Genomic DNA, 26,830 nt, shown 5'->3' with positions numbered 1-26,830 from the left:
TCACATGCCTATATTATTTATATTTGCGAACTGCCATTAAAAAGGTTCCATTTGAACACAACATGTTTGCTTAGGTTTGTATCGGTGCAAACCAGATCTTTTACCACCGAGCACCGGATCCAAGAGCCCAACTTATTCACTCAGGTGCAGCAAATCTGAGACAGGAACAAAGCGTGTGTCTGTGTGCCAATTTCATTTTACTTATAAATAATGCCATCTGCCATTTTCAAGAGTGCACTGTGAAAATGCTCCAAAAATTACAGAGAGTGCAAAATGCTACACATTCAAAAATATAACAACTATATTTATAGTGTGGTTTTGATGATTTGTTCTGTTACATTTTCGTTTCAACTGTTCCTCACTGTTCCTCACTGTTCTTCAGCCACGGATTTTCCGCTTCTCTGATGTCATTGTGGGACGACATTGTCCATCAGCACCAACACTACAGAAATACATCTAGGCACTGAGCAGGTATACAAGTATACAATATGTTGTCGCCTGTCAAGTACAGCTCTCCAAAAACAAGATGAGAGTGTCTGTACAGTATGAATTAATAACTCTTAGTGATCCCACCAGACAGCTTCATGGAATCAAATACCCAAAGGAGATTTATATATGAAAAAATAACCAGGTGACCTGTTCTAGCTGCTGGTTCTTTCTAAAATCAGTCATCAGGGAGTCGGTGTAGCCAACCACTGACATGATGGACCTTAACACAACTACACAATATGTTGAGTATTTAGTTTCTCATTGACGGGGTTTGTGATACAATGATAGATTACAGAGTGCAGTTTTTATTTAATATTCTGCATTTATGTATGAAATGGAATCCCGGTTGGGTCATGTGATAGGGAGCTTATCGTTCTCCGCAGTTTAAGTTCTCTTAAACTGCAGTGTACTGTGGACTCCAATTGTTTCTGTAACAGAGTTAATGTGTTTTCAAATGAAAATGCAGTAGTGTAAATGTAGCCTTAGACTGTAACTGGCAGAACATCACCATGTTAAGTGATCCTTAGAAGTAGGTGGTTTGAATATGAACAAATTTAGGACACTGATGCTGCTGATGAGGGATGGAGCACAACGCTGGGACGTCTTCATGTGAGGGAGACTTCTTATCGGAGGGTTGGATTGGAGAGGGCCGGGCGTTCCGCAGCTATAGGGTGGTGAAGGGTTGGAGGTGTGTCACAAAGTCCCACGGTACTGAAAAGAGGAGAGTGAACTTTCACTAAGCTTCATTTGTCTTCAATAACTTTATCACACAGCACACAATGTGTCGGATAGAATTCCAACATAGAAAAACCGTACACACTGCAAGGAGACTTGGAGGAACAGAAGGTTAATGGGGGTCATTTTAACCCCAGGGCCCACTAGCCAGTCAATCTGGCCATGCTCAACAGAGCGATATCAATACAAACCAAATAAATCTTTGCCGTGTTGATAATATAATGATGTCCGAAACACTGTGGTTAGTGTCCTGCTTTTGCCACCCAGTCAGTTTACATATCAGAGAGCTCAGCAACAGACCCAGACTTTAAAGCTGCTTCAAATCCTGTCCTGAGCATCACAGAGCTGGCAGGTTCGCCTATTTGATGATCCAGCTGCAGCCACTTCACATTATGACAGGTTGCGATAGTTTGTTCTGCTTTGAGGTAATGTACTGTATTAGTATGAGTGTTGGCCGGCAAGCTGTGCAAACAGAGCCGGCAGGATGTGCTGGGATTGATCTGAGGCTAAAGGTGGGGAAGTGGTGCCAATAGGCCTGGACCCCACAGAGTGGAACCAGTCAAATTTGCCACTATTTGAGTTTAAACTGAGCAAAGGTTAATGGAGTTTGTGACTTTGGGAATGCAACTTCACTGTTGTTATGGTAGAAACTAAAGGCAGAGTTTATTGGTGGAAAGATGAGGTTTAAAAAAAATTGTTGCATTTTGCTAAAACTGAGCCACCACTTTATCTGTTTATCATGTTTTATCATAAAGGTTAGCCGGCTGCTCACTTACTTTAGTGTTTAAACCAACAGCTAAGTTAATGTACTATTATTTATCAGGCTGAAGAACTATGAGACGACATTTATTGTTTATATCCAGGTGCTTGAAATTGTTTTGATTTTACTATGTCCTTTATTTCCTCATCCGATATCAGACACTGTAGAGAGAAGAGTGAGCAGTTAATTATTGTTATTGTGCATCATCATGGACAGACGAACTGCTGATGTCATGGACATTCACCATGGGCTTATTTCCCAGCATACATAGTGACTTTACATGGTAGGAGAAGCCCGCATTCACTTTTGAGTCATGTCAAAATCTGTGCAGTAAAAATGGCATACTGTGGGAACTCTGGAGGAAACTATGATGTACTAGATATTTTACACTACACACATATCCAACACTCACATACTATCGCTTGTAAGGTAAGTGCACCAGGTAGCAAACAGACTCCAAATGGGACTGTTTTAATCAGATGATGTCTAATGTGGTTATGGAAATAAAATTGGGAAAATAATTATAGTCTGTATTCGGTTGGATTTATGTACCAGTGTTCTAGTCTTGATGACAACTCAAAGTGCTTGAAAATGCAGTTTTGCTGTCCACCCATTCACACACACATTCATACAGTGCATCTATGTGCAGCTCTCGATCACACACCACCCTTACACAGCCAGCACAGCCGTCAGAGGTAATTTTGTGGTTCCGATTTTTGCCCAAGGACACTTCGGCACACGGAATGGGGGAGACGGGGATCGAATGGCTGACCTTCCGGTTAGTGGACAACCCGCTCCTCCTGTACCCTAACCCTACCCTAATTAACCCTAAATGCAGGTTTATGTAATTTCTTTCATTGTGGTGGAGGCAGAAATCTCAAAACCATCATGATTAAAAAATGGCTGTATGCAATGAGAGTTGGTGAGAAAACATGTTATTTTAGTTTATTGATGGATCTGACTCACCAGCCTCAACCACCTGGCTGAGCAGACATATTCATATATTAAGTCTTTCATACTGACAACACTGTCATCCCCATTCCATCATGTTACACTGTGGGAAAGTCAAACCTTCCTGACTGCACTTTGTATTTCTTCAGGCTCTGTCTTAAATTTCACTTCACTGTTTAATTTTTCCTAATCTTAGGCATGAATGTTGCATGCAACTTCTCGAATGAAAGCCTGAGCCAAGGGTTTATTTATAATGCTGCCATTAAGAGACGGCTTAGGAATAAGCTGCACCTAGTTTTTTTACGTGCTGGTGTGGAGAGGTGTAGTTTAGGTTTCGTGTTATGAGTTCAGCTTAGGTGGTCTTGGGTGATAGTGGGGCCGTGGGCTGAGCAGGCAGAGCTTAGCTAGGAGGGAGCTGCTATCCTGCTGCCTCACCGAACAGCAAATCAAACCAGATGGGCTCATTTATGGCCAATTAGCAGTGTGCTGTGAATGGAGCGCCACTGACTCACCTAGCGCTGTTATTATTACAGCTTTTATCTGAGCTCAAGAGAAACCTGGCGGCTACTAAGTTAGGGTTTTGATGTTTGTTTGACCCCAGATGCGTGAGGAAATTGGACACCTGGTCCTGAGAAGTGGAACGGTGGCAGAGCTGTGCTGTACGGTTGGATCGTAGCTCCGATTTGGAAAGGGGCTGAAAACTGTGCACACTAGTAGCAGATGTGAATACTTGGCAGTTCCAGCAACAGGAAAACACACAAGCAATGGTGGCAGGTCTGCTTCTAACTGGCTCTGGGCTTTTCTCATGTGACGCCCTCGCCGCAGAGACAGGAGTGTCCTGTTACTGAAAGGGGGGGATTGAGTCCTACGCAGGAATGTTGCTTTTGCCTCCCCCTCTTTCATCCCACCCTCACTCTCCTCTAATCGTTCCCTCCATCACTTACTTGGCCTTTGCTTGACTCCCTCTGTGATGGTCCACTTCACTTAGCTCATAAACAATGCCCCCAGCCCCTTCCACACCTTCATATTTCTGCCTGCCTATGAGCTCCAGCCTCTCTCTGCCTGCCTGCCTCCAAGTCATATCAGACCTTTTAACAGTAATTAGTTGAGGGACTGCAGCACAGCGAGATATTTCCCTAATTCCTCCCCATCTCTGGGAGAAGGGGAAAGGTAAGGTAAAGCTGTGTTGGTTGGAGCATGCTGAGATAATGACAGGCTCATCATAACCATCCAAACAAAGACAAGAGTTGGAGAGAAAAAAAGCCTTTTTGTTGTCTTCCTTGTGCACAACTGCTGTTACAAGACAACTCCATGAAAAGGAACATGAAGAAATAAGGCCAGCTGCTGCACACATTTTCATTCTGGAGTTCATTCTGAAGGTGAAAGCTGTTCACATCAATGTGACTGCAACTACAGAAAGACTGTGTTTCTCAGGGAAGGTTGTTGCTGCACCCAAACACTGGACTTTACCTCTGGTGTTCTCTCACTGATGAGGGAGTCATGTTCAGCGCAATGGTATGTCCCAGGGGGTATCAGCCACCAATGACAGCTGAGCGTCGTTTGAAAGCCTCTCAATGAAAACTCCTACCTCTAATTGTCCCTGCAATGCTTATCAAGGCTGCCAATCCCAACTAGAGCGGAAAGACAGAGCAATTTTCCCATTACAGCGGGAGCAGAAAATGGAGGAGAGATGAGTAGACGAGGGAGCCCGGCGTCTCCAGAGAGCAGTGCAGATGGCTTCATCTCCAAGTTCAAAAACACAGACAGGAGGGATGGGGGCGAGAGCCGCACTGCACGCACACACTCACAGGCATGCACTAGTGATGTCCTTGTGCTCAAACACACGTGTTCACATGCACAGGCCGAGACACGATTTGTGCACTCTGACAACATGAAATCAATTAGCTTTTAACCTCCTTTTTCTGAAGCCTGTTTCTTTCAAGGCCACAGACAAACAGAGCACGGCCATGGAGGATTCATTTCAATGAGCGCTGAGATCATAGCTGTTTTAAGCTCGCTGACCCCTCGCCGCAGCAGTTAGATAAGCCCCCTTCAACAGTGTCAGTCCGGCGCTTTGATCTCCCACAACCAGAGCAGAGGCTCCGCAGACATTCATGTGTTTAGATTTCCTTTCCCAATATGGAGATTTACATTAAACTGGAAGGAAGAGATAAATGCCCTCCTCTGTCTGTGGTCACCAGAGAGCAAGAACGCAGCACCAGCGTTTGGATAGTGATGACAACAAATGCTGTCCTGATAATATCGCATGCACCAGAGTTCAACCTGAGCTTTACCTGCCATCCCAGCAGTGATGAGATTAATCTGTTTACCTGCTTCCTTGAAGAATGTTTATTCAGACGCATGCGACTGTGTACACTGTTCACTGTCGGAGCCCTGGTTCAAAATGATACAATGAGTGTTTCCTGTGTGTGTTTGGAGGAAAGGTTGCCATACTAGACTCTCCCTTTATTATCAATGCAGACATCTTTAAGTGTCTGCTGTCTGGCTCCACCAGGCTTATCAGTTCCTCATTGGCTTACGCAATTATAGAAAACACACAAAAGTGTGTAGCCACGTATACAGTCAAAGCCATGCTTGTGTGCAAAACATACACACAGATGCAAAGAGGCATTTAGCAGCCCACTTAAATCTAAAATAGATCAAGTTAACCTCCTCGAGGCAAAAGAGTTGTTGCACAGGCCATTACAGTGTAAGTCTTACAGACCAAACAGACAGCAACAATGATGCGCTTGTTTTATTACAGAGATCCATCATAGCTTTCACCCACCATCCCAGAAACGGTGCCCTGTTTCAGCTCCCTCTCGTTTCTGAGGTCACGACCAGCAGAATAAGCAAACGGAGCAGAAGATGGGGCCAGAGATTGGTGGAGGGCTGCTGGCCCGATGTCTTATCTAGCAGCATCTCCACGGTGAATAGAAAAGTTCAGCTCAGCAGCAGATTCAGGCTGAGGCACACTGACTCGACAAACCTCAAACTGTCAGGTCTGTGTTTTCTGTGGAAAACAGACCTGCTCCATCTTACACCCAAGTTTAACACACCAGTGGGTGCACTGCCTTCTTCCTTCCTCTGCCGTCCTCTGTTTGTCCGTCTGCCCCCCCCCCCAACTACCCCCACACAGACACACCTCTGTGGCCTCCTATTGTAGTAACTGTGCAGGTGTATGGGTGCTGATAAGAAGCATATGTGCCCTGTGGTTCATCGAGGTGAGGCTGCATTCGGCGAGTTGTGCCCTTGGCCCTGCCCTGGCATTTCCAACCAGGTGAGACTCTACCGAGAAGATCAGAAGTGAGGCTGCTTATCAAACCCGTGACTGAGAACCAGGCACCCAGCGGAGCTACGGGGACTTGAACTCCTAGCCTGCACCCAAGCATCCCACCTATTGTTGTCTGGTAGCAAGGCCCTGCTCGAGTCTGGAAAACCACAGTCCACCACTGTCAGGGTGAGAACGAACAGCCCCAGCACCCTCCCTGAATCCACGCTGTGCACCTCTCACCCTGCTCTGCAATGATATCTCTGTCTGAAATGCCAAACCTCACACCGACACACACACACACCGACACACACACCGACACACACACCCACACACACACACACACACACACACACACACACACACACACACACACACACACAGACACACACACACACACACACACACACACACAGTACACACACTGACATTTCATCTGCACGCTTGATCAGCATATTCCTCTGCTTGTACTTGGCTCTTCAGGATTGTATAGCTCACTGAGTGGTTTTAGGTTGGAGAGTGGGACGTTCCCCTTTGCATCAAATGTGTAGTGAAAAGAATGAGGCCACACTTGTCAACAAAAGGACATTTTTAAGTGATATCTATTTTATAAAGGGCAAAATGCCTGTGGCAGTCAAGCCTTTATCAGTGTTTGTGGATAAGTGGTCCACTTCTGTCTTATATAAGGTTAGTATTAAATATAGAGAGAAAGAGAAATGAACTGCTTCAAATTATGCTCACTAGCACAGTGCCCATTTTTAAACCTGCCTGTTTGGAATGGGCTGCTCTCTTGGCCTGTGTTAATGCTCCGGGGCAATTTCAGAATTATTCCTTGTCTTTAGTGAGTCATCCTTAAACAGTTCTACAACATGCTGTCACTCAGATATGGTGGAATAAAATTATCAAAATGATCAGGTGGGTCAGATATTTTCTCTGCAGTTACTGACCACATCTGTTTTTTATTGCAGTTTGTATATTTATTGTAATTAACGCACGTCCAAGTTGCACCAAATTTGACACTGCACTTCCCTCTGATATTAACAATACACATGCCAAGATTAGATGAACCTGAGATATGCGTTCCACAGACAGACAGACAGATGAACAGACAGACAGACGTGTGGAATTAGTAGGTTGATTTAAGAGAAGCCTTCTAAACGTGTGTTTGGTTTGAAAATACAATACTATTTCAACTGAAAGACACATTTTTGACAACACAAGGCAGCACAACGTTGTTTGAGTTAATTAAGCTGAAAAAAATCACAAATCAATGAACATAACAGAAAAAAGTGACAGCGTTAGTTCAGGTGTAGCTATGATGTCACACTTTCACACAAGTGAATCATGTCTTACAGGTTCATCACACCTGTGTACCAGCTGACTCTTAATGTCAATCACAGAAAACCTCACTATGCATTTACTTTTTGTAGAATGGATCTGATGTGTTTGCCATTCTCCCACCAGAATCCTCCTGCTGCTCAGAATCTTCCTTCAAAGAGTACATTGTTTTTCTATTACATCAAACTGTGTAATATTGTTCATGGTAAATTCTTTGACATGTCCTTTCTGACCGACTGAGTAGTCCCTACTGCTACACAAACAGAAAGCCCTACTGGTCATGAAAGAGGCAAGGTGAAAATTAGCTCAGTATTTCATTATCATTTAGTGCCCCAGTGGGTACTCACAATGAATAACGACGCTGTTGTGGAGGCTCCAATTTCTTCAGTTTTTACCAGACTTTTACCACCATGGGAAAACTGTGAATGTACTGCTGGTGAAGCAAACAGAACAATCTGCAAAACTGTATGAATGCTCATATACTGCATTTTTTAATTTGACATTAGGGCATCCAAAATGGCACTTTGTTCGGACTTAAACTTTGCTATAACTAATTGTTGACCCAAAAGCCCACTTACAGTATGTTGGTACTATAGACTATCGCCATGTGTTGGGAGCATAAATTGTATCCCAGATACGAGAGCTGCCATCTTGCACTGGTGACATCATTTGGAGCCAGAAATTATCATGGGATGGAGGCACAGTAACGAGGTACACACTCTTAACCAATCTTTAGTCAGCCTCAGCTGTCAATTATCATGTTTCACCATATCTTTATAGCATCAAATAGCCTATTGATAACATAACAGATAAACACTATTACATATTATTAATATATAATTTTAGAGGTCCGTAAAGCAACCGACTGCAGACCCAAGTTCAAAACTTTAGCAGTGGTGAAATCGAATCATTTATGCCATTTTTCAGGTTATTCCACAGGCCAGCAGTTTCATATCAGACAGTTATCCCAGCCCATACACCAGCTTGCATCTGGAACAGGGAAATAATTACTAATACATGGCAGATGCAGTGATCCCACTGTTACAGGCATAACCTTCTCTAAACACATCAGTTTTCTAAACAAGGTTGTTTTGATCAGACTTCCCTGCCACGTGAGTACTCCAGCCTCCACTGCATTCTAAGGGCCAGGCTTTAAAGCTACTATCCCATTATTGCCCATTAAAGTTAACTCACAACATCCCAGCCTTCTTCCCTAATTGAGGCCTTTCAACTGGTGCAGCAGTTGGGGTTCATACAGCCACACTGAGTTTAGACTAAGCAGGGGGCTACAAACACCCCCTGAGCTGCGCCAGCTGAAGAATCAGCAAAATGTTGTGGGGGAAAATAATCTACAAGATGCATGTGTTAGAGACGTTAATACATAACCGGTTTTAACAGCCCCAGGAGTGACATGAATAACAGGAATAATGTGTCAAAGGGTCATGTGTATTTGCTTTGTTTGTCTGTTCGAGAAAATATGTTCCAAGATAGCGCTTTGAAATGGATTTGTCAGAATGGATTTTTTAGAGAACTCTTCCTTTATATGTTTACACAATAATTTTGCATCTAGCTATTCAATTCTGAGACCATGGGCATGTTGATGAAGGCATAACCTGGTAAATTTCAAAACTTAACACCATTCTGTTAGCTGGGGACCAGTTAGTAGTTGACACTCACTTGTGTTTTATGATTGCCAAGCCAGAAAACACATTTAGAAATGTGTTTCATTATATAACAAATCAGTGCGATGGTGTACAGGCTGAAAATAGAAGCACACAGACGGAAATCAGCTGACAGTGTTTAGCAGCAGTCACAGTCAGTGTTGGGCAAGTTACTAGCAATTAGAAAATAGTTACAGTTAGAAGTTCCTCCTTCAAAAGCAACAAAACGTATCAATTATACAATTGGCATAAATCTACATACTCTGCAAACTTCTCTCTGTCTGTGTGTGGAAGACATATCTTTGAATAATTTATCTTTTAATTCACCTATCGGACAGACACAGACAGCAGGTGCTGCGTCCATCATTGCAAAAAATTCATAGAATCCTGTTTGAAAGTAAAAGTACAACATTCTTTTTGTTGCTGCAATTCTTTACTTCTCAGTTCAGTATATAATTCAAACTCATTTATAAACCACACGTGAACAATAATAAAGAACATTTTGTTCCAATTCATGAAACTCATCTGGCCAGACTTTTGCATTAACAAAATTAATCTTCACTACGCACCATACACTTTTTTGCTCTGCACACAACATCCAGCACACATACAATAAAAAGTGACAGTACATTGTAGAACTGTTTGAGAAGGACTCAATAATAACAAGGGATAATCCTGAAGTAGATCACAGGCCAAGCAAACAGGCCATTCCGACCAGACAGGTTTAGAACCACTGCAGTTAGAGTTAATGAGAAGATCAATATTAACCTCATGCCTGTGTGTTTAGTCAGGATACAGTTAACCTAGCTTAGCATAAGCATCCAGGCTCTCTTTAAACCTTGTTTGTTAATACTAACAGAAGTGAGACGATGAAAATATACCTGTGTGATAGAAGGCATAACAAACAATCCTCAAATGTGTATTGTGTTTGTGCTATGCTAATAAGCAAATATTAGCTTTTAAAAAAAATCATCTTTAGCATGTTAGCATTTTGTATTAGGGGCGTGTTAGCATGCTGATGTTGACATTTAGCACAAAGCACCACTGTGTCTAATTATATTCTCCTTGACTCTTGTTTTCTCTGCCTCTAAAATTAAAGCTAAGCCTGTCTGTGTCTCAAGTAAACATACTTGAGACACAGACATGATATGAAACTTCTCATCTCAATCAGAAAGAGATTAAATATGAAAATGTAAAACTGTTTTATTTTAATTAAGCTATGTTTGGTGAACAATTAAAACAATCGATCCAATTATAATAACATTTGCACCGCTACTTCTTTGACTTTACATTAAAATAGATATATTGGCTTGGCAAATATTCAAAGCATTGACTAAAGTGAATTTACCTGCTGTGACATTAAGTGATAACAGGAACAGCCAATATGCCCATCAGCAGTTTGTGCATGTTCCCTTCAGCGAGACACTGAACCCTCTTCTGTTGTTGTTGTCAGTGATTTCAATTTCAGCCTCTTACATCAGTTGAAGTTCAACTCAAATCCACAAACGGGACATTTTTGTCTGACTTTTTGCAGATTGCTTGCATCGACTTCCTCCAAGATAAAAATAGTCTGACATAAGGGGAATGATATATGATCTCAGTCATTCATCTAAATTGGGCAAATGAGGCCCAGACGTCTGAGCTGTGAAAGACGCCCCCCCCACCAAATACGACTGAATGAAAGGGCCAATGGGTGTGAAGGGGGGTTTGTGTGTGAGAGTACACACACACACACACACACACACACACACACACACTTAGTATGCATTTTCATGTGTGAGGGTCTAATTGTTTTAATGTGAGAAAATCTGTCAGTATCTGTACATTAACATTTCTCATGTGACCTGCATGGCATTAGCAGAAGTATCCGTGTATTTTCAGCATGTGTGAGTGTCAGTGTGTGTGCGTGTGTGTATTTATCTTCATACGCAGCTCTTTGTGTGTGAGAGCGAGAGGCGGCATTGTTGCATCTGCTCCTCATTAAAGGGCGCTAATGAACGCACGTGTGTTCCACCTGGTTTAGCGGAGTGGGGGGTTGATGGGGGCCTGGCCTTTCCCAGCTCTCCTATCGTAAAAACTGTCTCAGGACAAGTAGGGGAGCTCGATCCCCCAGACGCTCATCTGACAACAGTTTGGCGGTTCCTCGTCTAATGATGAAGGTGACGCTCAGTGGTGGCGCTGCTGGGCATGACTGTGATTCTACCTGAAAAAAAAATAGACGCGGACCAGAGAGGAGTCATGGAAATGTCTGTGGGAATTCCGCTTGAATTTTCTATCAGGCTTCAACTGGTGTATGAGTGTTTAAAGCTCTGACTAATGTTTTCCGGCGGAATTACCCTTAGATGGTTTGTGTTTTATCTCTCAGACAGAGAGACTTTCTGTTTCCACTCGAAACCTCATCCTCGGCTCCACTGATGTGCGTGTTGCCACAAGGTTCTATTCTTGGTCCCATTTTATTTTCCCTTACATGCTGCCATTAGGAAACTTCATCAACCATTTTAATTGGATATCTTATCATTGCTATGCCGATGACAATCAAATCTACCTGTCTTTAAGGCCAAACAGTGTTAGCCGCTTGAGCGTCTTAACAGAGTGCCTAACGGCCATTAAGGAGTGGATGTCGTATATCCTTCTTCAGCTAAATAAAAATAAAACAGAAATAATAATCTCAATAATAATAATAATCAGTAGCCAGTCAGATTTACCTTTAGCCTCAGCGTACCCTCAAGTTCTGCTTTTAACGTTATTGAGATTAACACCAGATGAAGCCAAGGTATAATTGAAGATTATTATTATTATGATTTCATTAAATTGAATTGAATTGAATTTCATTTGTATGGCGTCAAATCATAATATACATTATCTCAAGGCACTTTACAATTGAAGGTCAAGGCCGTACATTTGTTTAATACAGAAACCCAGTTTCAGTTCCCATAATGAGCAGCACTTTGGCAACTGTGGAGAGGAAAAACTCCCTCATTAACTGGAAGAAACCTCCAGCAGAGCCAGACTCAATGTGGGAGGCCATCTGCCTCGACCGGTTGGGGTGAGCAGGGAAAAATGTGGAGGAGAGGAGAGATGGGTGGAAAAAAGGGGAGGGGGGGAGGAGAGGGAGACCAGGAACACTTCATCAGGTATCCAGCTCTGAGTAGTTATAATGAAAACTATAACAGTGTAAAGATGCTATTGATTATTAATGATAGCAGCAACAGTTCATACAGTAATTAAGAAATAATAGGTATTATTGTTATTAATAATAGTATGAATAAGAATAATAGTTGTTATCCTGCAGCTCTGGAGTCGGAGATACCTGCAAAGAGAGAGAACGAGAGAGAGAGAGACTATGGAAGTAAAAGACACATAGTTAGTGACATGTAAATAAATGAATGTGGGGGCAGAGAGACAGAGAGAAGGGGAGAAGTGCTCAGTGTGCGTCTGCGTAACAATAGAAGTTTACGTGGTGCTTTCTGATGATGTTGCCTAAAGGGAGCATATATAAGGTAAAGAGTATAGGCCCAAGGACAGAACCTTGTCGAACACCATGACTAACTTGTGTGTGCATGGAGGAGTCATGAGGAGTCTAGTGTCATTCCTTTAATCCCTACATGTTGTTGCCGACTACATGGCAACAGCAGCAGGCTGTTATAACAACCAGTCTGACAGAGCTTAAATATGATTGTTACTTAACTACCTGGTCTCTCCACCCCCTCCCCCTCTTCTCTCCCCTCTCTTCCACCCACCTCTTCTCTCCCCATTTTTCTGCACTCACCCCAACCCGTCGAGGCAGATGGCCTCCCACACTGAGTCTGGTTCTGCTAGAGGTTTCTTCCAGTTAATGTTTTTCTCTCCACAGTCGCCAAAGTGCTTGCTCATTGTGGGAACTCTTGGGGTTTCTCTATCATTTTTAAGGTCTCGGCCTTAAAATGTTATGTAATATATTTATTCAATTTTTTGCCATGTATTTTGTGAAGCACTTTGTAACCTTGTTTAAGTTCTATACAATAAAGTTATTTTAAAGTTATTTTAAAGTTGTTCAGGATCATAAAGGTTCAGTGTGAGATTTAGACATTTAGTGGTGAAGTTACATGTTGCAGCTGAATACCCCTCACCTCACCCTCTGCTTCCAAACATGGGAGTGAACCTGTGGAGCCTTCAGTTGTCTTAAAAAAAAAAGCAAAATATGTTTAGTTTGTCCAGTCTGGGCTACTGTAAATACATGGCGGCCTCCGTAGAGTGGACCCTCTCCCCCGATGTAATTTTAAAGTATTTAAATATAAAGGCCCCATTCTAGGGTAAAGAAAACAACAATTTGTACAATTTAGATAAAACACACCAGTGTAAACATCAGTAGGATTATTTTATATTCAATTTCTGCCAATAGATCCCATTCACCTGAATCTTACACACTGGACCTTTAAGTACTCAGTACAACGGTTTCCAATGCAGAAACTATTAATAACCATCTTACTGGATGCTTCTGATTTTGTAAGTGGTCGGAGAAGAGAATCAAATAGTTTCATATCCCTCTATTATCTATCAAGCCATGTAGATAGTGTTGGTTTCATTTGTTTTGTGGAGATTTCTGCATCCACCACAAAACAAGGTGAAGTCACACTGGAATGAAAAGCCTCTCCCCATGAAAGCTGTTGAAAATGTGCTCTGTGAAATGTCGGCAATATTATGAGAGTAAGTAGGAAACTGTTAAATATAAAACTCTTTAAAGCAGATAAACATCCTGTCCTGAGAATATCAAATCCTTCTTTAACATTTCAGCAGGCACCTCCTGGCCATGATTAAAAGAAGATAATGCTGACAGTGGATATGAAAAGGGCAACAAACGGTGGTCTCATTTGTTAAAGTGTCACTCTCTGCTGACCCAGACCCTAACAGCGATGTGATCCGGTTTTGTCTGTGAGAACTAATGACCCTGAACACTCACAATTCTCTTTGAGGTCTGACATTTAATTGTCAATGGATGCACCTTCGGCTTTAATATCATTGCATGTTTACTATTTGTATTCTGGCTTAACAAAAGCTAAGTTATCAGTCATTAGTGTACCTAATGTCTTTTTTCCTACTGAAAAATAAATGCAAATGCATTGCAGTGGAAATATGTTCTGTATATCAAATGCATTTTCACATTATACTGAACACATTTATAAAACATTTGTTGAGTCAATGTTGCAGAATTCCTATTCAAGTAAAAACAATAAACCAAAATTGATAAAAGTGATAAAACTGCAACAATAAAAGGAACGAGTGATAAAGAACAGTAATAAAATAAACACATAAGAAAATGACAATCACAATGATCATAGCAATCAGTCATACTCAGAAACAGAGCAGAGACAATGTGTAAAAGTTTGTGGATGATTTGCAGGAATGAAAGATGTTTGACAGCTTCCTGCACAGAGCTGCAGAGGAGCACCCGCTCTGTTCAGCACTTTCCATCTTAAACCAAGTTTTCTTCAAACACAAATTAACATTATTCCAAGAGAATCAACCCTCATAATGCTGTTCAGTGTGATATTAAGGTGAAGCTGTGTTTTTTTCCTATGAGCAGAACACTTCAGGGAAAAGGGGGTGTGAACTGTTGCTTCAGTTGCTTTGCAAACAGCCTCATGCTGTCGCTCTGCAGCTGTCTGTAAGTCTCTGTGGTGAGAGGCCCTCCCTCATGTTCCCCCCTGAGCCTGCTAAGGTGGGCATTGCTACAACACCCCTGTGTGCTCTCCCAACACAGAGCACAGTTGGGAACACTGTCGTCACCATCACACAGAGCGGAGGTGCAACCTTTTTAATGTGCCAAGATTAAAGACTGACAGACTTTGTGAGGACCAAAAACAATAAAGATATACAGTATTTATTTATGCCACTGATGGATGTCAACTGGAGACATTATTCAGTGTTGATGAGATTATTAATGCTTGAAGGTCATTACTGTCATTCCCAAAGAGAGACCTGCCACACAGCACAACCCTGATCAACACTGCCTGAGAGAATCCAAAAAGTCCTTTTTCATTTATTTCCCACAAAATCTTCGGAGCCAAGTTTGCAACTTTTCAAAACAAAAACTCTATAATTCAGCTGGATATAAAGCATTACAGCAACAAAACAAACATTGTGATTTTATTTAGAAGACAAATTGCCGAAGAGGAAGTTAATCTATGAATTTTGCTGACATGCACCTGCTACACCCATGTCTGTGGAATATGTGAAAATAAAATAAATGTAATTGTCAATGATCTGACAGGACATATTGTGTTATAGGACGTATTGTTGGCCACAGGCTGCCATTTGCCAACTACTGCTGTAGTTTATCCGTGGACTGTTCCACTCAGTCCACAGACTAAAGGCACACTGCACCTCCCCCATTGACTGCTACAGAGCATACATTTAATTATTATTAACCTATCACAAGTCCAAATCAAACCCAATTCAACAGTGCACTTCCTTGAGCCATTAACAATACACATGCCAAGTGTGAAGCTGACAGACATATGTCTATGTCTGACAGACACACATTAGTAGGTAGACGGTATGAAAATCAAAAGCATCAGTTAGAATGTTGAAGGTTGCCCGAGTTTCATAATCCATCAGAGTGAGCATCAAGTCTGCATTAGCTCTTGTCAATGACACATTATTATGATGTGATGATGCAGTTTAATCACAGATTGATTTGAAAGGACTGCACTCTGTTATTAGGCAGTAATTACTGACAAATATTAATGCAATTTTAATGACCTGAGTTTTATGAGTTTAATTGATTTTAATAGCAAACAGAAATATGTGGAAGTCATTTGTATTTCTAAACCCCAGTAAGAGGATTTGTAAAATGTGAGCTATGATGTGAAGTATTTAAGTATTTAAGATTTAATACTTCTGTGTGGACCACTAATGTGTATTTTGAGTTAAAAATTGACCACAGGACTATATGATTATGACTAAAAGAGATTAATCAATCATAGTCATGAAGATTCAGTATCATCAATCTCATGTCCGGCAGTCCTGGCTGAGAAAGCACAGCAGACAAACAGCAGACAAACTTAAAACAGCTGATGAACAGAGTGGAGCAGCCAGAGAGCCTGATGTTTTTCTCAGGAGTTGTTGGAGTAATAACCATAACATCCTAATTACTTATTAATGTCAGTGTTGTGTGTATAGCTTGTTGTGAGTTTCCCAAGTTGCCATAAAGTAAAAATAATAATAATGCAGTGCTGAAGGGAACTGAGCTGGCAACTGGTTATTCAAGGTTATTTGTTGTGGAAGTGAAACTTGCTCTGCCGGTGTGACACTTAATTCATTAAGGCAACTGTGCATGTAGTTTTTATTTCTTGAACGTAAACATGAAAAATTGTCTCTGTATATCAGCGCCCAGGTGCTTAGGAGAGCAACATCAAAGCTTTTGTGACCTAGATATAGATCAAATCATAGAAGACTGTTTATATACTATACCAGCATCACTCTTACTGCTCCTATAAAAATACATATAAACCCATTCATGTGGGAAGTTTGATCTAAGGTCAGGTTGGGATCTGTTAAGATTATCAGAGTAAAGCTCATCAGTTGTATAATAACTCCATCATATTGTCTAAACTGGCTGATTGTAATGAAAATCCATTTGTTATCATCAAACCAATGCATCATTCTAACTATAGTTGGGACAGCGGAGGTGGAGGAGACGATACATTTGTTGACTCTGTCACATTTATCTGTCTCTGTGTGTCTCTCTATCTCTGAGCGGACCATTCCTCAACCGTGTCCAACAGTGACAGCCGCGCGTAATGACAGTCGAATGCTCGCTCGCTCCTCATTTACTCAGAGCTGGCAGTGTAACAGTTCGCTCAGAACTCTTAAGTGCTTGTTAATTTAATATGCAAATAAGTCTCTTGTCAATCTGAGTGCATTTTAATGAAAAAGCTCCTGCTCCCAAAGGGGGCGGGGGCTTCTGCAGGTTGACTGTGGCTGTGTGTGTAGGGGAGAAAGAATAGGGCCAGAGGGGAAAGAGCACATCAGAGAAGATGTGACGGAGGAATAGCAGAGGTGCCATGTATGAGGGACACAGAACGGAAGGCCACATGTCACGTGTTGAACAAACATGGCGGCTGGTTGCAGCCTTGACATGTACAACGCATGGAGCTGACGCCTCTGTCACCTGCACTCTGGCCTCCTGTGGTCTGTGTCCACCAGTGTTCCCAGCAGAGAACTGGAAAACAGTATCTGGGGTGAAACATCAGCCTGCACAAACATGATAGACTGAGACCCACGCACACACACACACACACACACACACACACACACACACACACACACACACACACACACACGCACACAAGCACACATGCACACACGCACACACGCACACACACACATCTCCCTGTTAATGACAGACCTTAGCTCAACCTTTGCCTACATATGGGTGGTGCAGTGTGCTGCAAGTAAGGTGAGCGTGTTATTGGGAAGGTGGGGGGTGGATTGCAGGCGGTGTTAAGTCAAGCAGGAACCCTCAATGTTGCTAATTTATTTACAGATTTAATTAGATGGATAGAGCCCTCACAGATATAAGAAAGAGAGGAGAGATGTTGCCAGCGTTACAGCACTTTAATTATGGTAGCAGGCTCCTGATCCCTGTGCTCCGCTGTCTGGGGAGCCAGTTAATTAAAATCCTCATTATTTTACTTTTAATTAGTTCCCCCCTCTTTTGTTTCCTTTCACCATATGGCCGTGTTCCGTGGTCAAATTAACGTAATTGAGCTAATTAAGCCGATCACTTTAATTATTCAAAGCGTTCCGATTGGCCAGGAGAACTTTTCTCCATCTCCCCTCCCTGACATTCCTGTATGAGGCTTGGAGTTGTAAAGTCGCTCTCTTTGTCATTATGCTCCTCTGCTCCCATGCTGAAGGCAGTGAATTATGGCTGCAACATGCCTCACTTCCTACATGTTCCAGCAGTGTCTCATATTACACTCTCATACTATGTAGGGTACACAGTGCAGCACTGGAGACCTCAGCGAGTTCAAAGAGGGCTCGGGAATCATTGGAACATTTAACACAATATGGTCATGACAAATTGGGTGTGTGTCTGCAGCTGTTAAAGCTACTTCTTGACAATCATCTGGTGCTCAGGGATTGGAAGGTAAACCAAAAATAGCTTGCACAGCCCAATCAGCTTTCTGGAGGATTGTCAGCAGTTTAATGCCACAGACGTCTCTCAACACAGGACCATAGCATTTACATGCTTGGGTTTTGAGAATGGTGACAACCAGATGGCGGTTTTACAGCAGGCATACTTGTATTGAGCTCAGTGCCTAAGGGTGGACAAGACCTGTCTATCAGCATTCATCCGTAGTGCAGGCTGCACACATACTGTACCTCGTTGCTGTCTTTCATTCCATTCATCTGCCTTTTGGTCCTGTATTGATTATAGTAAAATCTATTTAAAAATAGGGCCTAAGTTTAAAATGATTGGATCCAGATTAAAATGCAAAGTCTCGGCTCAAATTAATGATCCATGACATTTTCATGGCAGACATCTGTTTTTATATATTACTTATTTATTGGTGTATGTAACCATGTGCAGTGTGGAGAAAGTGTTGATCTTACATCAGCTGTAAAAATCCTCAGAACCAATGCACTTTACATTTCTAGTCTATTTAGAGAGCATAAGCTATAATATACATCATGCCAAACAGAAACTGTCTGCTCATAAATCACATGATGAGGTACAAAAACTGCATCGCCATATAGATCAGTTCACCTAAATACAAAGATACAGATTTTCTCACATATATCAGCATACAAATCATTAAGCTTAGAATTCTCAGAGTTCTGTTCTCAGACCTGTGATTTATGCACAGATATTACCCTTGTACACTCTGTCGACCGACGGATGTTTTTATGGAAATTTGAATGAAATGTGAAAAAATTCAAAAGCAATGAGAACTAACGTCCCAGTTATTGGGGGCACACAAACATGGGTTTTCATGGCATAAAGCTGCTCCAAAATACTTCTTTAGGTGCCGTGATTTACTCATCATGTGCCTCAGCGTGATGGAAATTGCAGCAATGAATTTGGAAGCAGAAGCAGTGACACTTCTCACAACAGCAATGAGGCTAAGCAACAAATTCTTGCTAATTCTGTGGTGTGTGTGGTAAAAAAGAAGTGGATAGTTCACACAGTAACATGTCAGCTTTTTAGTAGAACTAAGGTCTAATGTTTCTGTCATTGCAGTTCATGTATTACTGACAAGCATTTTTGAAGAAAACTGGAATTATTTTAGGAAGATTGACCAGAATTTTATTTTCGCATTGTAACCATATAAATATACAAGAGACCGGGGATAGCCAGATATGACAAGACATTTAAACATTAAGTAGGGCTGTCTAACAGCAGTTAGGTTTTCACTACTGAAAATGACATCTGTAAAACTATTTGAAATGATTATAACTATCACAAATATTTATTATTACAATTGAATATTTAGATGGGGGAAAAGTGAAAATGTGATTTCATACATCAACAAATACAATGTCTGATGCATTTAGAAATGTCACCTTAATTTTGTTCGACTTGTCATAGAAAAAATAGATTACATATATATACATATTGTAGATATGAGAAATTATATTTTTACTAGCTGCGAGTCCAAGCCAACATATCAATAATTTGATTTTGACTTATTTATGATCTATTCATTATCTGTAAGAATTGTACATATTTTATATGAACATTGTCAAGGCAATATTACATAATGCACGAGTCAACTTGGAATCATAACATGAAAAAATTCAATTACAGGTATCTGTAATCCAGTTTGAATAGAAGTAGTTGGTAAAAGTTGATCAATAAGTCTATCAATAACAGACATTTCCATTAGTTAAACATCTATTGTTACTAGTTATTAATTGATACATTTTTAAATGAATATACATTTATTCCAAAAACTATTTTGACAGTATGACCATATTTTAAAACAACATGAAAATGTTAACATTTCGCAGACTTTTCAGAATGAAACAAGGGTTTACTGTAACTTGACACAAGACATAGTAATGTTATATTTTTAAATTACATATTTATTTTATAAACATTTTATGACTGACTATTTTTTGGGAATGCAATCGGCAGCAATTCAATGGAATGAGTCACAAGCTAAGATGGTAGTATTTCTAACTGCAGGAAGTTATTTCATTGAAATGCAGCTCAAATACACCAAACATAACAATAATTTAGTTTTAAAGATGGTTTAAATGAAAGTAAAAATAAAGTGTGTTGAATTATTGTATTTTTCACAACATTCTATCAATGGCTCTCACTCTGATAGCCAGAGTGGGAGCGGAGCATCTGCGTTCTTGCACAGTTCAGACATCTGGGGACACAAAGCAGACTGGACTGTCACAGAGATGTTCAAGCAGCACATTGTCTGCTTCCAAACACTTGGTCTGGCCTCTCCACAAACAGAGGCCTAGTGCTTTGAGCTTCTGGCTCACAAACCTGCAGATCACCTTTAGAATGGAAATGGCCTATGGGTAGGCAGCCATCTTGGATCTATATCACAGGAAAGTCTGGGCGAAAAGGAGGCTCCATCAGTCCTCTTCATGTAAAAATATCCTGGCATCATCCTGTGTCTTCACGCAGTGTGAGGTGGAGGAGCTCAGGCAATTACACTCATCTGCATGTGTTAATATGATTAATTAGCAGGAATAAACACTTTCCTATGACACAGGCTACATGGTGAGCCACACACCTGCAGAAGCTCTGATAAAAGACATCGCCTCATGGCAAAGAGCCTTTTCATGAGACCTGCTAATTGGCATCTGAAAACGTTCCGTCTAATTAGGAAGAGGCAGATGAGGCTTGATTAGTTTGAATTCAAAGTGTAACTTGTGGTGCGGAGGGACTCGGGAATGTGCCGAGGTTTTATTTCTTCACCATCACGATACAAAGATAATTGTAATTGTGATCATTTGCATACGTTAATGAATTTGCGTGACGCTCCTTGATCAGACGTGGAATAAATAATTGATGCCGTATCAGCACTACCATGACAAGTGGGACTATTGAAATAGCTAAGCGCATTAAGGTGCAAGTTTGATGACTGCTATGCTCCTAGGCAAGGTGTGAAAGTAGAGCAGATGCTATCTCGTGCTTCCTGCACGCTACATACTCTACCACTGCTATCACACTAATATTAACTCCCAGCCTCTGATGATATGTTGAGACTTTGTACGTAGCTTTAAAAAGACACACTGATATACAGCGAATTAGACGCAGCCCAAGAAAATAATTTTCAGAAGCCATGCAGAGTGGCAGAGAACAAAGAGCGGTGATGGGAAACAACCCAGGCTGTGTGGGAGCTTTAATTGGAACATGGTAAACAGTAAATACATCAGATTGTTTCAAATGCCCTGGATGTAAAGGGGGCCACTCCCCTTTAATTAGCCTGCTTTCCGATTAGGCTTTATTAGAGGCAGGCAGGCAGCCACTGAGCCAGTCAGCCACGGGATATGCCCCAAGTTCAGCCCCCCAGGAGCTCTAAGAGCACAGATACAGGGCTCATGTTTAATTGCCTCTGTAAATGGTCAGAGCTCAAGCCTCCTAATTCCATTCCTCTGGGTAATCAGGCATGTTTTTGCCATACAGGGCTAAAGAGAGTGAGAGAGTTAGCCACATGCTAGGTACCATGCAACACAATGTCACTCTAAGGCTGTTAAGAGGCTACAAAATGACCCCAGCTCACTTCGCAACACGTTACACGAAAATCATTTTAATAGGATTTTTTGTTAATTCCAAATATTTTTCACACAATGAACTAGAGAAATAAAACTGCACCGAAAAAAAAGCTAAACCATCACTGGATCATTTCAGTTCTTTGTGCAGGGCATCAGAAATATCAGTAATCACACATAATAGCAATATTAGATTTCTGTTTTCCTTGAGTGCTTAAAAAAGTTTCTGGTCGAACCCATTTTAAGGTTTTCCCATGATTGGACATTTTCAGATACTCTGGATTTTGCCTGGCACCTCACATTTTTACATTCAATCCTCAGTGTGTAAGATCTCAGATTACCATATACAAGAGAGCGAGATCAAGAGTTCGTTAAAAACCCTGACGCTCAGGGGAAATAATGCCACATGGCGTAAGCAAAGCTTTGACAGTCATGTAACAGCAGTCCATCAAACATTCATTTGAGCATCTTTTGTTCCCTCTTCCAGTTGGCGCTGGGTCGTCATTTTTTTCTCGAGCTTTCTCTTTGTCCTGTTGAAGCCTTTTGCCAGTGTAGTCCACACAAACACTTCAAGTCTGTGCATGATGCACAGACCACTTTAACATTGAACACAACATAAATGTCACTTTGTATGTTCTATATTGAGTCTGATATGATGTGGAGGGGGGTATCTTGGAGAAAAACTGCGGCCTCTCCGAGTAAAAGAGGCAAAGACGGTGATGAAAATCCACAAAGGTGACAGTAGCAGGAGAAGAGGAGGTGCAATGAGGAGAAGTGAAGCTCAGGAGAAAAGGCGAGGGCAACACGCGGCACTGCTGCCACTCAGCAAACCTGCAGAGCAGAGAGCAGGAACAGGGTCAGGGTCACTGCAACAACAAACACCTCACAGTCAACCGTGTGGCCTTCTGGTTGTGAGAGTATAAAGCCCCACAGCCGTTTTCTCTTTGGTTGTTTCATTCCTATTCAAGAATTCTCATTTAAAATCTTTTCTAAAATTAAACTCCATTTTAGGTTAAAGAGACAAATAAAATGAAATATACTATTGAGGATTATCTAAATATACAATATGACATAAAACATTATTTAGATTCTAACACTACTAATCATCAACAACATTTGAATTCAAGCAGCTTATGAAGGTACATTTTAAAGATAAGTTGTGTTCAGTTTCCAAGCGCATCATGCAGCAGAATAGTGTGTCACGTTATGTTATATTACAATACTATAATACTATATTATGACTGATGCATTACTATTTATGCTGTATATTAATGTAGCATCTGGTCAAGGTGGAGCTTAGTTTACTTAATCTTACATTCATTTAAAGGAGAGAGGTATGAGTATAGTAACTGATGAGTACATTAGTAAAGTACATATTTCCCTCAGAAATGTAGTGGAGTAGAAATATAGAATATCAGAAATGTAAATGCTCAAGTCAAGTACCTGAAAATTGTACAATGCTACAGAGCTTTGAGCAAACTGACATTTTTATGTACATAATTTTTCTGTCTTGAGTTATTGACCTCTATTCTTTCTGTATTTATTTTTCAAACTTGCAATGATTTCCTTCCATCCCTGAGCAGACACATTGTAACATAACCACTCTTGATCTCATTATAAAAATAGCACCTCTGATTTTTCTGTCATCACATTTTACCCACATTGCTGCATGGTTTTCTTCATATTAATACCATGTCCTGCTGCTGTAGCCCCTTTTCCCAAAGGGGAAATCAACAGATTTTATTATTCACATTAGAGCACAAAGATATAAGAGAGATTTTACACTCTGCTGTAAATTCAGATGGCTCCGTTGTGTCATGTCAGCAACCCTTTTTATTTACCTTCTGGTCTGTCAACACAGAGTTGCTCTGAAGTGGAGGCATGTGGCTGTTGAGCAAGGCAGCACCGGGTCTGTCGTGCTCGCAGAAGATTGTACCATTGATGTAGTGGAAGCGATCGCCGGGCATCAGTCTGTTTCTACAGGTGGCACAGCTGAAACACTGCGGAGCAGCAGAGAAAACACAGAGGGTCAGAAAACAAAGATAATTCAGCTCCTTACAGCACGGTTTACCACATCAGTTCAAGTGAACCTTTTTCTTTTCTCAAAAATGTAAACAAAATGTTCCACCTCCTATGAGAAACTGATACTGAATAAGGTTAATTAAATAATGGATTATGTTTAAAAATGACAGAAAAAACATTTAGGACATGTTTGCCTTCTCTTCTAAAATTAAAAAAGGAAATATCTTTCTATCTTGCTGTTTTTAGCACCAAATCTCAGATGTTTCTGTCAAACAAGCAGCAGGAGACAAAAGGGCGTTGATGTGAGAGCTTGGGATTTACCTTGAGGTGGTAAACATTTCCCTGTGCCCTCATTACCATTTCGTTGGCTGGAATCGACTGGCCGCAGGCGCTGCACGCCCCGCTGTGCCCGAACAGTCTGCAAACACAACAACACTGACTGCTCAGTCTGTGTAGCCTCCAAAATATAAAACCAGCAACTTCCTCTCCTCCTCCGTTTCCTTCACCCCCTCTTAGTTGCCCTCACCTGATGTAGTCGCTCCGACAAAGAATCATGCCCCCTTTGCTGTAGCAGGTGGTGCCAATGTCCCCCAGTTGGGCTTGGCAGCAAGAGCACTTGAGGCAGCGAGTGTGCCAGTAGCGCTCCATGGAGAAGAGCAGGAAGCGGTCTGCGATCTTTCCTCCGCATCCTGCACATGACCTGGGGGCCGACGGCACGCCTGATGCCTGGCTGTTCACCATATTGTGATGTGGCCCCTCAGAGGCTCCTACATGTGGAACAGAGGAGCAACAACTGAAACAGGTGCAGAGCTAGACCCTGCTATGTTCAAGTACTCATTTCTTGTCTGACATGAAGCGCTTTAATAATTCCAGCGTGAAAGATCGTGGTGGCAGATGATTGCGGATTATGGTTCCAAACAGATTCCTTTGATATACAATATGCCTGTTCAAATATTACTGGCAATATCTTTATCATTACAATTGTCATTGCTGCTCCCTTCATCTCTGTCAGACTTTTTCTATTGTATAAATATTTTAAACAATGATACTCCATTTAAACTCTCCATATATGTTAGACACTGTATTTTCTCATCAATGATGTAAATATTCTTGTTTTCTTGATGTGCTCTGCTACACGTGACATCTATTGCACTGTTCTTCTGAGAGGATCCCTCACATGTAACTCTCTCTGAGATGTCTGCCTTCTTGTACCCGTCGGAAATAGGTTTTTTTGGTAGTTTTTCCCGCTTGCTGATGGTTAAGAGCAGAGGATGTCACACCTTAGTAAACCCTATGTGGCAAATTGTTATTTGTGAATATGGACTATACAAATAAAATTTGATTAGATTTGCAATGTTTTTTATTTGATTCTACTGGTGAATATGTACTTAGCAGTTGTAAATACAAAGAGGGGTTGTGACCACACACACACGCACGCACACACACACACACACACACACACACACACACACACACACACACACACACACACACACACACACACACGCACACAGTTTTCTTTCCACTTCCTCTACAAAGTACTTGCAGGACTTGAACATGACTGCAGCAGCTTTCAGAGCTGTAACAGGTTGACCTCAACACACTCGCCATCAGGACAGAGAGACGTGTAGAGTCATGTTCTCTGGAGGTGATTGATGTGATAAACACGGTGGAGATGGACTCGCATGCACTAACATCTGCTGTGTATGTCCATGTGCCCAGAGGAGGGGGAGGCACAGAGTCACCAAATGGGACTTCAGGAGCAGTGCCAGCCCCGGCTCTGAATGGAACTCTACAAGCGTAATCAAAGCATTTCCTGACATTTCCCTGACTATTGAACCTGAGCACACTGAGCCTCAGTGACATGGTGTTTACCACCAGGTGATGCTCGCTTCACTCACAACTGCGCGCGCGGGGGGAGAAGAAAAGAAGAGACGTGTTACCTTGTCGAGCCGAAGCTTCTCCTCCTCCTGCCTCCAACTTTCAGGAGCTGGGGGGGGGGTTTTCACCGGAACCTCGACGCGCTCGGAGTTCAACGGCAGCTCTTCTTCTTCTTTTAGACTGGACACGTCCTGTTCTCCATGGCTTTTCAGAATAAAAGGCAGAGCCAGCACAACGTGAAGCCCGGCGGGACGGCGCGGGGACGGAAACAGTTGAGCAAACTCTCCCCCATAGACATCCAGCTCCGGACTAACAACTACATGGAGCAGACATGGCGCAGCCTCTTCCGTCCTCACAGCCCGTCACCATTGCTCCGTCCGACTCCACCGCTTCTGACAGCGACACTATTCATCAAATTGCGCAAGATGTTATTTAAATGAGCAGGAGGGGGACGCAGCCGACGTGAGGCGTGCAGCAGCCAATAGGAGCTCGGGGGGCGTGGCCTCAGTCAAAATGATTTATGAGTTTTTAGTGGCTTATTAATATGCAGAGCCCCGCAGGGTGTTACTGTGTGTGTGTGTGTGTGTGTGTGTGTGTGTGTGTGTGTGTGTGTGTGTGTGCGCGTGTGGCTGAACATTGTACATTCAACACACCAGGTTTTTAATAGTTCATATTGAATAGGAAAATAACTGTGGGAGGAGGACATGCGTTTATAAAAACATTATTTTGTTCAGAATTGAACTTATCTTAGTTTTAAAGAAAATAAATGATGAAACATTGTATTCAGTTACATTACTCCAAAGAATTGGATGGACAATTGTCCAAAGTTCTGTACATTTATCAAGTTGAAGTTAAGAAAAAAACAATGCACACACAAATACATCTTTTTGAGGATTGTGGAATTTACTCTTTCACGAGATCTGCACAGGATTTTTACCTTGATATATGACGCCAAGGGAAATACAATTATTATCCAACACTGAGTGTGTGTGTGGC

The 26,830-nt window shown here is 41.6% G+C and overlaps 1 protein-coding gene across 3 annotated transcripts; it reads right to left on the bottom strand.

The window, feature by feature from the left end:
• Nucleotides 1-1,168: 1,168 nt before the first annotated feature.
• Nucleotides 1,169-26,255, bottom strand: si:dkey-90l8.3 (LIM domain transcription factor LMO4-B). 3 transcript variants are annotated; one of them, XM_034595884.1, is made up of 5 exons: nucleotides 25,897-26,255; nucleotides 24,480-24,720; nucleotides 24,275-24,371; nucleotides 23,773-23,931; nucleotides 1,169-1,200 (listed from the first exon to the last, which is right to left on the bottom strand). In XM_034595884.1, exons 2-5 carry the CDS (start codon nucleotides 24,692-24,694, stop codon nucleotides 1,183-1,185), a joined length of 489 nt encoding a protein of 162 aa, XP_034451775.1. In that variant the 5' UTR covers nucleotides 24,695-24,720; nucleotides 25,897-26,255; the 3' UTR covers nucleotides 1,169-1,182. The 3 variants fall into 3 exon arrangements, with proteins under 3 accessions (XP_034451775.1, XP_034451776.1, XP_034451777.1); XM_034595886.1 differs by lacking the exon at nucleotides 1,169-1,200 and adding an exon at nucleotides 21,939-22,762 and having other exon boundaries at nucleotides 25,897-26,253; XM_034595885.1 differs by lacking the exon at nucleotides 25,897-26,255 and having other exon boundaries at nucleotides 24,480-24,736.
• Nucleotides 26,256-26,830: the final 575 nt, after the last annotated feature.

This window comes from Hippoglossus hippoglossus, chromosome 9 (assembly GCF_009819705.1).
Source record: "Hippoglossus hippoglossus isolate fHipHip1 chromosome 9, fHipHip1.pri, whole genome shotgun sequence".
NCBI classification, from domain to species: domain Eukaryota; kingdom Metazoa; phylum Chordata; class Actinopteri; order Pleuronectiformes; family Pleuronectidae; genus Hippoglossus; species Hippoglossus hippoglossus.
This window is presented reverse-complemented; position numbering and strand designations above follow the sequence as displayed.